This window comes from Oncorhynchus kisutch, linkage group LG15 (genome assembly GCF_002021735.2).
Source record: "Oncorhynchus kisutch isolate 150728-3 linkage group LG15, Okis_V2, whole genome shotgun sequence".
Taxonomy (NCBI): domain Eukaryota; kingdom Metazoa; phylum Chordata; class Actinopteri; order Salmoniformes; family Salmonidae; genus Oncorhynchus; species Oncorhynchus kisutch.
In genome coordinates this window covers 40,035,942-40,049,757 of record NC_034188.2, presented here as the reverse complement: position 1 = coordinate 40,049,757, position 13,816 = coordinate 40,035,942, and the positions used below count along the sequence as shown (strand labels likewise).

The window sequence follows — 13,816 nt, the reverse complement described above, 5'->3', positions numbered from 1 at the left end:
TAATTGTCTAATAATGGTCATATAATTAATTTCGGTGTTCATTTTTTTTTTTTTTGCATTCATGAATAATTCCTATAGACAGTGGGGTTTGTATTGTATGAACTATCTCTAACATGGGATTTCAACTTTTACCTATAGATGTGTAATAGAACCCAACAATGATATCCAATGAACAAATTGAAAATCCATTGTGTAAGTGAGTTGGAGCCATATATCAACGAATGCCTCTGACAACCCTTGAAACTAAAAGCACAGCAACATATGGCATTCCAGATTATGGGATTACCTAGTTAAATCTGTGACACAGGGAGACACTCCTAATCTCCAGATTTACTAAATGATTATGAACACTGAGATGGGGTAGTATTGTCTACCAACCCCCTCAATTCAAGTGACCACACAATACTTACTTTAAAGACACCTTATTTGAGTTATATGGAAAGTCAGGCCTAATTGCATTCAATTGGACCAACGGTCCACCGTCCAACCCATTCCATCCCCATTGGGTCTTGGCATTTTCTCGTGAATTGTGTGCCCAGACTATTTAGTGACCAGTGACCACATGATGCAAAATCAGTAAGGGTCGGTTTAATTGTAATTACGTTGACACCGGCAGGCAGCACACTGTAGGCAAAATACTCTTAAAGCACAACAAGAATGTAGAAACATGATGCAAATAAACACAATTTTACGCATTGGATGTGCATGTTTTGCGTAAACCTGTGTGACATATTCACAGCTGCCAAATATAAGATAAAGCCCTTCCTGCGCTGATTTGAACATCTCTGCACGCATGTGTCATAGCAAATAACTTATCTTGCCATTGGCAAACTTTGTAAACGACAATGACGGCGCTGACGCTAAACGAGGACGAAGTGCCTCACTGTGCGGCACTTATAATGAGTTGAAGCTAGATGGCTTGTTACCTACGGTGTATTCTTATGGAATGTTATTGGACAGCATCAATGGGCATCAAAACAACATTGCACTTACCTTCCGGGAACGGGTTGGGCTGCACTACGTATAGGAAAGCGTGCACCATGTGGAACAGTAACCCTATTACTCCAGGTTCGTAATAGGCGAGGGTTTGGTAAACTCCCTGAGGCACATAGCCAAAATCCAACTTTCCCGACGGTGGCAGACTTCGGCGCTCTGGCTCCGTTTCTTCTTGCTGGAGTTCACCAGACGTTAATAGTCCCCAAAAGAGGAGAAGAAGACCAGTTTTCCACATCGTCCCAAGACACTGTCAAGCTCAATGTACAGGGGTTAAAATAGGCTACAACGAGGGAGATGGTACAAAAATGTCGCTACGTCCGTATCTCTACTAAAATGTGGAAATAAAAGGGACGGGTTGAGCAGTGGGACTGCAGGTTTTAAGTCCTGCTGTCCGGGGAAGGATTCGTGATTATCATCGTTCCCACGGTCAGTGGCTCCTCATATGGACGCAAACGGGGTGTTTCTTTTCTCCGGTCCTCCAACCGCTCAGTTCCTCAGAGACGATATCAAACCGACTGTCAAATTGGCTGGAGCATCTGTGCAGTGTGCTAGAGGAACGGGAAGGTTTGGATGGCTGCGCGAGAGAATGCGTGCGCATTCACTCTACTGGCTGTGGGAGGCTCGGGCAGGGGCGGACTGGGACAATAATTCGGCCTTGGCCTTTCATCCACACTAGCTCATATCAATGCGCATGCCGCCAAACCCAGTGACTGGCGAGTGATGCTCCTCCTAATCTTTTTTAACCAATTCATGTTTAAAACAAATACAATATGTTAAAACACCACTGGGTTGTTCCACCTCAAAAAGCACAAGAAAGAGGATTGACACCCACCATCTCTGAATTGTTCTGAAATTATTTATGTTGTTAGTAGCAGATACAATTAGCATTCCTGAAACATTATTTTGTTGAAATATAATTTTATCTCTAAGAAATGAAACGAAAGAAGGGTTACATTCTTGTTAATCTAACTGCACTGTCCAATTTACAGTAGCTATTACAGTGAAAAAACACCATGCTATTTGAGGAGAGTACACAACAACAAAAACGTTTATCACGGCAACTAAAATGATACATTCACCTCTGAAAGGAAAATAATGTACTTCCATTCAGTAATCTCTATATATATATTGCTACCTGTCCCAGACCTGCTGTTTTCAACTCTCTAGAGACAGCAGGAGCGGTAGAGATACTCTTAATGATCGGCTATGAAAAGCCAACTGACATTTACACCTGAGGTGCTGACTTGCTGCACCCTCGACAACTACTGTGATTATTATTATTTGACCATGCTGGTCATTTATGAACATTTGAACATCTTGGCCATGTTCTGTTATAATCTCCACCCGGCACAGCCAGAAGAGGACTGGCCACCCCTCATAGCCTGGTTCGTCTCTAGGTTTCTTCTTAGGTTTTGGCCTTTCTAGGGAGTTTTTCCTAGCCACCGTGCTTCTACACCTGCATTGCTTGCTGTTTGGGGTTTTAGGCCGGGTTTCTGTACAGCCCTTTGAGATATCAGCTAATGTACAAAGGGCTATATAAATCAATTTGATTTGATATGAAGTCAGAAGTTTACATACACCTTAGCCAAATTAATTTAAACTCAGTATTTCACAATTCCTGACATTTAATCCTAGTAAAAAGTCCCTGTCTTAGGTCAGTTAGGATCACCACTTTATTTTAAGAACGTGAAATGTCAGAATAATAGTAGAGAGTAGGGTTTATTTCAACTTTCATTTCTTTTATCACATTCCCAGTGGGTCAGAAGTTTACATATACTCAATTAGGATTTGGTAGCATTGCCTTTAAATTGTTTAACTTGGGTGAAACGTTTTGGGTAGCCTTCCACAAGCTCCCCACAATGAGATGGGTGAATTTTGTCCCATTCCTCCTGACAGAGCTGGTGTAACTGAGTCAAGTCTGTAGGCCTCGTGCTCACTCATGCTTATTCAGTTCTGCTCACAAATGTTCTATAGGATTGGGGTCAGGGCTTTGTGATGGTCACTCCAATACCTTGACTTTGTTGTCCCTAAGCCATTTTGCCACAACTTTGGAAGTATGCTTGGGGCCATTGTCCATTTGGAAGACCCATTTGCAACCAAGCTTTAACTTCCTGACTGGTGTCTTGAGATGTTGCTTCAATATATCCATATAATTGTACCTCCTCATGATGCCATCTATTTTGTGAATTGCACCAGTCCCTCCTGCAGCCACGACTTTTGGGCCACGACTTTTGTGGAGCGATGGGTAATGATGCTTCCTGGGTGACTGTTATTGATGTGTGCAGAGGGTCCCTGTTTCGCGCCCGGGTATGGGCAAGGGGACGGTCTAAAGTTATACTGTTACATAAACAATTGTTGGAAAAATGACTTGTGTCATGCACAAAGTAGAGGTCCTAACTGACTTGCCAAAATTATAGTTTGTTAACATGAAATTTGTTGAGTGGTTGAAAAACGAGTTTTAATGACTCCTACATGTGTATGTAAACTTCCGACTTCAACTGTATATATATATATATATATATAAAAAAAAATACAAAAATAGAACCGATGTGCTACCTGACTCTGTCTGAACATCACATGTAAAGGAGACAATGTGTTACCTGACTCTGTCTGAACATCACATGTAAAGGAGGCAATGTGTTACCTGACTCTGTCTGAACATCACATGTAAAGGAGACAATGTGTTACCTGACTCTGTCTGAACATCACATGTAAAGGAGGCAATGTGTTACCTGACTCTGTCTGAACATCACATGTAAAGGAGACAATGTGTTACCTGACTCTGTCTGAACATCACATGTAAAGGAGGCTGTGTTACCTGACTCTGTCTGAACATCACATGTAAAGGAGACAATGTGTTACCTGACTCTGTCTGAACATCACATGTAAAGGAGACAATGTGTTACCTGACTCTGTCTGAACATCACATGTAAAGGAGGCAATGTGTTACCTGACTCTGTCTGAACATCACATGTAAAGGAGACAATGTGTTACCTGACTCTGTCTGAACATCACATGTAAAGGAGGCTGTGTTACCTGACTCTGTCTGAACATCACATGTAAAGGAGACAATGTGTTACCTGACTCTGTCTGAACATCACATGTAAAGGAGACAATGTGTTACCTGACTCTGTCTGAACATCACATGTAAAGGAGACAATGTGTTACCTGCCTGTCTGACCATCACATGTAAAGGAGGCAATGTGTTACCTGACTGTCTAAACATCACATGTAAAGGAGGCAATGTGTTACCTGACTCTGTCTGAACATCACATGTAAAGGAGGCTGTGTTACCTGACTGTCTGAACATCACATGTAAAGGAGACTGTGTTACCTGACTCTGTCTGAACATCACATGTAAAGGAGACAATGTGTTACCTGACTCTGTCTGAACATCACATGTAAAGGAGGCTGTGTTACCTGACTGTCTGAACATCACATGTAAAGGAGGCTAAATGTTACCTGACTGTCTATACATCACATGTAAAGGAGACAATGTGTTACCTGACTCTGTCTGAACATCACATGTAAAGGAGGCAATGTGTTACCTGACTGTCTGAACATCACATGTAAAGGAGACAATGTGTTACCTGACTGTCTGAACATCACACGTAAAGGAGACAATGTGTTACCTGACTGTCTGAACATCACATGTAAAGGAGACAATGTGTTACCTGACTGTCTGAACATCACATGTAAAGGAGACAATGTGTTACCTGACTGTCTGAACATCACATGTAAAGGAGGCAATGTGTTACCTGACTCTGTCTAAACATCACATGTAAAGGAGGCAATGTGTTACCTGACTCTGTCTAAACATCACATGTAAAGGAGGCAATGTGTTACCTGACTCTGTCTGAACATCACATGTAAAGGAGACAATGTGCTATGGAACAATGTGTTTGCTTAAATGTCATGTATAAGGGGGAGGATTTCTTGTGTGTCTGTAGTCAAAGGAGGCATTGGCTTGGGCGGTTAAGGGGTATTAAAACCCCATGTAAAAGATAGGGAAAGCGGAGCGGAGATTCTGGGCGAAGACAGATCAGGAGCTGAATGATGTATTAGAAGTTAAAAGACTTTTGGGGTAAGAACAGAACTTGATTGTTAGAAGTTTTTACATTATAATTGCAATATTTAAAAAACAATAAATCCATCAGTTGTGAAACCGTGGAACCAGAAGAGAAGTGTTACTTGTTTTCATTAACTTGTTCAATTATTTGTTGAATAAAGTGCTGAAGAAGAAGAGAAGCATTGTAACAACTACAAGCTTGGTAAGTTCACTCTTAGGTGTCCGCGGCCAGACTATATTGTGGGCTCGAACCACAGGGGAGCTCAAGGGTAGTTGTGTAAAAGACACACAAAAGGGGCACTGGGTATTTATAGTTTGACTTTACTCAGACGAAGTGTTCGAACCCCTGATTTCAACTAAGAATTCCTTTCAAGATATTAGTCTTAGCTGAAACCCTATACCCGGGACTTAGCGAGTGTGAGTCACCCGTGAGGGTGTTGTCCTGTCAACTAGAAAGGGAGGACCAGCCGCTAGCAGGAGTATCTGAGACTGAGCCGCTCTTATAAAAACAGTATAACCCCATGGTTGAACATATCCTGCGTGAAAGGCGAGATACACTACACTGCCAAAAGCATGTGGACACCTGCTCATTGAACATCTCATTCCAAAATCATGAGCATTAATATGGAGTTGGTCCCCCCTTTGCTGCTATAACAGCCTCCACTCTTCTGGGAAGGCTTTCCACTAGATGTTGGAACACTGCTGTGGGGACTTATTTCCATTCAGCTACAAGAGCATTAGTGAGATCAGGAACAGATGTTGGACGATTAGGCCTGGCTCACAGTCGGCATTCAATTCATCCCAAAGGTGTTCGATGGGGTTGAGGTCAGGGCTCTGTGCAGGCCAGTCAAGTTCTTCCACACCAATATCGACAAACCATTTCTGTATGGAACTCGCTTTGTGCACAGGGGTATTGTCATGCTACAACAGGAAAGGACCTTCCCCAAACTGTTGCAACAAAGTTGGAAGCACAGAATCGTCTAGAATGTCATTGTATGCTGTAGCGTTCAGATTTCCTTTCACCCAAACCATTATTCCTCTTCCATCAAACTTTACAGTTGGCACAATGTATTCGGACAGGTAGCGTTCTCCTGGCACCCGCCAAACCCAGATTTGTCTGTCGGACTGCCAGATGGTGAAGTGTGATTCATCACTCCAGAGAATGCGTTTCCATTACTCCAGAGTCCAATGGCGATGGGCTTTACACCACTCCAGCTGACGCTTGGCATTGCTCATGGTGATCTTAGGCTTGTGTGCGGCAGCTCGACCTTGGAAACCCATTACATGAAGCTTCTGACAAACAGTTATTGTGCTGACGTTGCTTTCAGAGGCAGTTTGGAACTCGAGTGTTGCAACCGAGGACAGACGATTTTTACACGGTACGCGCTTCAGCACTTGGCGGTCCAGTTCTTTGAGCTTGTCTGGTCTACTACTTCGTGGCTGAGCCATTGCTGCTCCTAGACTTTTCCACATTTCCACTTCACAATAACAGCACAGTTGACCACGGCAGCTCTAGCAGGGCAGAAATTTGAGGTACTGACTTGTTGGAAAGGTGGCATCTTATGACGGTGCCACATTGAAAGTCACTGAGCTCTTCTGTAAGGCCCTTCAACTGCCAATGTTCGTCTATGGAGATTGCATCTTGTCAGCAACAGGTGTGACTGAAATAGCTGAATCCACTCATTTGAAGGGGAGTCCACATACTGTTGGCCATGTAGTGTAACACGTATTAAGAGCTGAACCACGTTAAAATAGTGCAGAGCTGACTATAAATAAATATTGGATTGCTCATTGGTGTCGTACACAAAATTGCCCCGCTGACACGTAGCATACTGCATCACAAATGACCTGTGAAGTGTTAACAGTAGGAAGGAGTGAGCTAACCTCTGTGGCAAGCAAGAGATGGACCAAGAGGGGAGCCTGGGGTCAAAAGACAGGGAGGTCCCCTCACCAGCAAATAGGCTAATACCGCAGGATAATCCAGGCCTACCGGCACGCGGTGGTAGTTGACCCACACTGTGTGGTCAAGAGAAGATCCACAGGTAAGAATACCTGCGCAGTAGTGAAGGCGGCCATACTTGTCACTTCGACATTCTTGACGCCCAAGGTGGGGCCCTAAATAGTTACAAATCTATAGAGGAACCTAAAGTAACTGGTTAACAGATTTAAAGGCAAAGCGCTACACTAGAAGGGGCCATGTGAAAAACAGTAAAACTCTGATAAGGGTCTTAACTAATTAAATCCAATTAGGGACAACTGGTCTATAACCCTAGATTGGTAAATGGTTACGTTTTATGACCTACAGTAACTGTGCAGGATAGCCATGGTGGATACACCCGGTAGCAGATAAAGCAACTTAAAGTAACTAGTGAAGAAAAGGCCTTTTAATTTTGGATAAGGTATAAGTCAAAGGAATCCAAATGGTTCAAACGAAGGCTCAGCAATACCAGTGACCCTAATACCCGTCCTAGAAGTGTGGGATAATTTGCCAGAAAAAGAAAGAGGGATGTTAATGAGAGGAGAAATTAACTGTAAAAAATGAGTTAAGGTAATGGTAGAGCTGAAAGGAGGACAATTCTACTGGAATCAGTTTATAAGGCAGCATAGACTGATACTGACCAGAGCCCCTCTCTCCGGTGTAGTGGCAGAAGCAACACTGGAGAATTGGGTGGCCTGGCAAAAAAAAATGTAAGAAGAAAGGAGGGAAATTTAGGGGAAATGGACAGATGGCTGGTGGTGTTTGGTAAGTATGACCCCACCTTGATTGTACGGACATGTGAGTATGTGGATCCAGAGAATGTCATGAACGTCACACCCCCAATAGTAACACAAGCAGTCCATAAATTCAGCCTACACTATGAGAAGGAAGTGCCTTGCGCAGTGTGTGGGTATAGTAACTTAAGAAGGTAGAAATGGTGAATGAGGGGCCCTGGGGAAGCGACGGGGGGAGAGGGGCAAGCAGTAATGCAGTGTCCCCTATAACATCAACACCTATGGTGTCCTCAGAAACGGAATGGCACGCTATTTACAGCTGCTTGAGAAGTGGGATAGACAGGACCAGTTACCTGTAGGGAGAGGTTCAGGGCCATAGTACCTAGACCTGGCACCACAGGTGCACCACACCCAGTGTGTCACATAGGCCCACCCACTGTGTATCAGGCCCAGCCAATCAGAAGGAGTTTTTCCCCACTAAAGGGCTTTATTACAGACAGAAATACTCTTCAGTTTCATCAGCTGTCCGGGTGGAGGTCATGGGCTGGCGTGGTTACACGTGGTCTGCGGTTTTCAGTCCATACTGCCAAATTCACCAAAACAACGTGGGTGAAAAAAAATTTGAAAAAAATAAGCTTTTTGTGCATATAGAACATTTCTGGGATCTTTTATTTCAGCCCATGAAACATGTTGCGTTTATATTTTTGCTAAGTATATGTTCTTAGGACAGAACAGCTCATTGTTACCCCTTCTAGATCATGGGTGGATAAGATGGATGAGGGAACACGTGAGACACGGTTCACTTATGGGGATTATGGAAATTTTGCCAACCAGCCCTCCACTAAGCGCTTAATATTAGCTCAGGGCCTCATTCTCCCTCTCAAAACGTCTTTAATGGAAGTGGCGCATGATGTCATGTTGCAGCAATGTAGGAGAAAGATAAAAAATAATAAAAGTTGAAACTAGAAACTGAAAAGAAGAGTTAGAAGAATCAGATGGAGATGACTCTAGCTCTGAGATGTTAAATAGCAACAGAACCTGGGCTCCCAGTGCTTCCTCAAGAGGAAGTGCTGGCAGTTTTGATCTGAACTCTAACAGATTGCTACAGGAAGCTGGGTTATGCAAACACAGGCGGTACCCATGACAGCCTTGCTTCAGTCTGATGAACATATCATATATAGACAGTGTTGCCTAAAAGAGAGACAACATATAGACTTCTTGGCTAGAGATAAACATTTACTAGACACTTATGGCTTTTGCGGGTAACTTCAGACAGCTGAAGTATCAGCAATACTGGAAGGACGATTGAAAGCTAAAGACAAACGCATACAAAACGTGAGGATAATAACTGATAGTGACTATTGCCATAGAGCCCTAAAAGAAGACTTACGGATATGAGAACAAAATTGCTATGAAGGATCCAAGAGAAAGCAGTTTGCGAACCAGGTGTATAGGCTAAGATAGCGGAGTTGCTAATGGACCTGGCAACATTAAATAATACACCAGAAAGCTCATGTGAAGTAAGGAAAGTACTGGCAAGGAAATGAGGAAGTGGACGCTATTGCTCAGATGAGGAGTATATTAGCGGTAGGGGTGGGGTGGAGCCGGGAAAATACTTCTGATGGGCAAAATGGTTACTGAGGAAGCCACTGTTTGAGATGATCTCCGGTGTCCCTGTGGGTTTAAGACACCAAGGGATCAAATGAACTAGGGAAAAGCTAAAAGCAATGGGATATACAGTGAAAAGTAAAACATTGGCTAATACAGTGAAAGACCGTGCAATATGTCAAACGTATAACCCTGGTAAAACAGGAAAACGGCAACCTGGTCATACCATAAAAAGGATATGATGGGTCCGTTGCCAGTGAAAGGCCAGAAGGGGGAGGATTATGCATGTGCTCTTGCTGACTCCTGTACATGCAATCGTGAGGCCAATAAGAAAAGCTACTGGCAGGGAAAACAAGCATTGGCCACCTTACAATTATGGTGCCAACATTCAGGAATAACTAGGGAATTAAGAACGACAATGGTTCCCGTTTTAAAAAGAAATTGAGGAATTTGGGATAGTATGAGTTCTCTCCCCGGTAAACAATCGAACGGACTGGTTTTGAGGTCTATTACACAAATCTCAATGATGACCACTGGAGTGACAAAATTAGGATTGTTTATAAACAATAGGAACCAAGATAATAGAAATACGCCTGCATACTAACTAAATGGGTGGCCATTTGAGACTCCAGAAATAGGCAGGAAAGGTACCGTTGGGGATACCACACTGTCCTCTCTCCATAGGGCAAGAAGTGTAGATTAAGACATAGGAAAGGGTCACAGGTGGCAGACCTATTCAATGGAAATACGACCAAAAGGATAAGGTAATACAAGTCCTAGATGCTAACAAGGCCTTGTCTGAAAAAGTAGGAATACAGTGCGGAGATTAGCTAATAACCTAGTATCGGAAAAGTGGGCTAAATCAGCACTCCAAGGCAGACCCTATGATCGAACCTAGAGCTCAAGTAGCATTTCCTCTGTTGGTGGAGGTAGTGAATGTGAAGGGCCTAGTGCTTGTAAGAAGGGGACACACCCACATATGGCTCAGAAGAGCCTTAGCGCTACTAGAGCTTGTGAAGGTTGGCATGACTAGCAAGGTGTCTGAAGGTCTGAAGTGGCTGTAGACTGCAAGTGTGCCACCTACCCCGGGACGCCATTGCCAGTAGTCTGGAAGGGTCCAGGGAAGGAAAGGCCAGGAAGGATACCGGACGGGAACGATGCCCTGATAAGATTATATGGATAGTAGTTAACCTACTCCCTAGACTGAAAATAGCAGAGGAGTCGGAAAACAAGGGTAATAAAGTAATGATGCCCACTGACTGTACCTGTAAGTGGGATGGTGCCCAGTTGTTTAAGTGTGAAAAATGCAGAGAGGGTGACCATTAGAGCTAGGAGGGGGACTAACGCAATTCAGGGTCACTCGATGATCTCAGGGACTCTGGACAATTGTTTGAAATAACTATTAAGGTGTGGTGCCACGCAAAGGTGTTTTTTTCATTCTTTATGCAGGTAGCACCAGGATTTACAGAGCCAGAAAGACCCGAAAATGAAACCACCTAAAGTAAGCAGTAAGAAGGGCAAACAAATGGTCCCAAAGTAGGAGGCCAGAGATATTGCGAAAAGGGTGAGTATAGACGATGGAGAAGGAGGAAGAGCTGGGCGTGGTGGGGAGTCTTCCAGGAAGTGTTCGTTCTTCTTTAGACTCCCTAACATTCTCAGACGATGAACCTCTCCTTCAGCAGGGCAGTCCAACAAAGTGTAAATACTGTCACCATGAGAGTATGGGCATGCTGTTTCTAGTACTGATGGAGGTGACTCTGTACTTGATTGGGGAGCCAGGCTGGGAACAAATGCATGATAGAGTAGGGATAAAGACAACAGAAAGATTAAACCAGACTGACTACATTCCACTGTTTGAGACCCATGCCCTCCCGATGATATGTGAAAGGGGGGCTGGGAATGAACTCCATTAAAAAGGGGTTCGCTATTCAGGAACTGGAATTTCAGCAGAAATGGGAAAATATTTTGAGGGAAGTAGGGAAAGAGTTCAATGAACCTCGAGCTGGATGCGCGCAGAGACCAGTGAATTGGACAGTTGACGGTTGACTGTCACCTAAATGATGAGGTTGGTTACTGGGTTTTGGATTTGAACTGGGACTGTGAATACTTATACTGGGTCACGGTGCACTGGGCTAGAAGATAAAGCCGTACAAGTGAACTGGACTAAAAAGGAGGGAGACCAACCAAGGCTGTACTCAGATTGGTGTGCTCAGTATTTCAAAGGGGACCCGGACACTCCTTTATGGGAAAGGGAGTGTGTAGAAAACAGTGAATCAAGGGCTAGAGGAGTGTAAGGCTAACATACCCTGTGGTCACTCAAATCTGACATACCCCAGAACAGAGAAGTTGGTTAATGCAAAAGGGACCCAGAGCGAACCTCTTGAAGGAAAATCACGAGGCTGTAGACAGACTAAGGTAGACCCAGTCCTTTATCCGTACCGAATAAAGGACTGTAGGTGGATGGACAACCTTGCCCCTCATGGTGGTGTAGCCCCAATAACTGTAACCATTTATCCTATGGGTGGGGGGGGGGGGGTAATTGGCCAGGCTGTCACAGTATAATGAGGGTAGGGATAGAGAGTGAGATTAATAAGACTCTACCCTGGGTGTGGAAAATACCTGTTACCTTATACCTACTCCCCTATAGAAGAATGTGAGAAAGTGAAAGAGGAGACGTGGGTGCAACGCCAGCCTAGTCCTGGGGACTTGAAAGGGGGTTAACAAAACACATTTTAGAGAGCTGGATACGCGTGTGAGTAAGACAATTGCAGAGGTGCTGGAGGGAAGGGACTTCCCCGTAGATTCATTTAGAAGGAATTCATCAGGAACTCCTAGATGCCCAATATGTCAAACAAGACCAATGGAAGAGGGATACTGGTTATATAATTTCACAGGGCTTCAGCGGTCAGGTACTGTTAAAAAAGTGATTTAAGGTCTTACACGCAGGTCTTCACTATGGATAGGGGTAGAGTAGGGTGGGGATTACAAACTACAGAAGTGTTTAAATAATTATGTGAAACCATGTTTGGATAATTTGACTGGTGAAACAATTACTGGACTAGCTACCAATACCTCGCTACGGGCCCGTTTCCGTGGTTAACGTCTAAGAAATTAAAAGAGGTGGATATAAAACGGGCCAGATGGAGCCTGGATCGTTTTGGGTTAAGCAAAGAATAGATGGGAGCAATTGAAAGACAAGAAATGAGTTAGAATAGTAACTGGGCAGGTGTCTTGTAGGAGTTATATAAGTGGGGGAATTATGGGACATGCTTTTTCCTCAGGAATGGTCATTTGAATGGCTTAATAATGTTTATTGGGTAATTAGGGAAACAAATAGGAAATTAAACATCCAGCCATGCACGTAGAGAATCCGCTGTGGTGCGGATATAGAGTTCATGAATGGCGGAGAGATTTGTGCAATGGAAAAGTGCAGAAAGGATTAGATTGGGTTGGGAGTAGCAATATGTACTGTATACCAACACTACGTGTAGGAAGCAGTGCAGGAATGGCTCCAGTCTGGGGATCCTGACTGTACTATCCCAGAGTTATGGGGGCAATCAGCAGTGGAGGGAGATAGAGAGGTAGTGGAGACGGTTGTGGGAGGAGTAACAGTACGTTGGGACTCGTTGAAGGATATGCTGTGGGAATGGGCTGGAGTGTTTTTAACAATAGTGGGTGCACTGGCTGGAAGCCTACTATTGTTGATGATAGGAAAGTGCTGTGTGAGTGCAGCAATAAACAGGATGTGCGCCCGGAAATAAGATTAAGTGAAGCTGCTTAGAGAGGTTAAAAAAGTAGCAGAGAATGAAGAGGGAGAAGGCGTATACGGATTGCCATTCTTTTGCATTCAAAACAACCATCTTTTATAGAAGGAGTAGGGGAAATTGTGTGTAGAAATTGTGCACCTTTAAATAAAGGGGGGTGATGAGTTGTTTAGAACGGGAAGAGGGTAATTTATAGATCAGGGTGATAATCATAGAACTTCCAAATCACTTAATACGAACATGGATGATGTTCTATGGAACTGTGTTCTCAGAAGCCCGCCGGATGGCAAGAAAACCTTGGTGTCCTACCCAGACAGACTGAATCCATCTCATTGTCACCAATGCCCAAAATAGGTAGAGGGGGGTTAGGATTGCAGTGATCCTGGGAGGAATTGTGGCTGTGTGCTGGCAATGTTATGAAGGGAAACGTGACTACAGAGCACTAGGCAGAGCAAGTACTCCAGGATGCATGGTAAAAAGGGCCTAAAGCTGACAGTGACAGGAATATACGGGGAAGACATGTTTTAAGGGCAAATATTGAATGGTGGTGTGAGGATATAAAATGGTGGGAGGATATAAAACGAAGACCACAGGTTGCAGAAAAGAAAAAGCCAACACCAATGCAGAAAGGGTGTGGGGAAATTGGTGGAAGGCACTGATTATTCAA

General features: G+C 43.8%; 1 protein-coding gene across 9 annotated transcripts in view; it reads right to left on the bottom strand.

Annotated features, from left to right (window-relative positions):
* The window catches only part of LOC109905292 (prominin-1-A), a 112,786-nt gene extending 111,206 nt beyond the window's left edge, over positions 1–1,580 (bottom strand). For 5 of the 9 annotated variants that reach the window (XM_031790263.1, XM_031790266.1, XM_031790267.1 and 2 more), the window contains exon 1: positions 994–1,579. In XM_031790263.1, coding sequence (XP_031646123.1) covers positions 994–1,231 — 238 coding nt within the window. In that variant the 5' untranslated portion in view covers positions 1,232–1,579. Of the gene's footprint in view, positions 1–993 lie in introns of all 9 variants that reach the window. The other 4 variants (XM_031790264.1, XM_031790265.1, XM_031790262.1 and 1 more) reach the window with 1 other exon arrangement.
* Between the last annotated feature and the right edge of the window lie 12,236 nt (positions 1,581–13,816).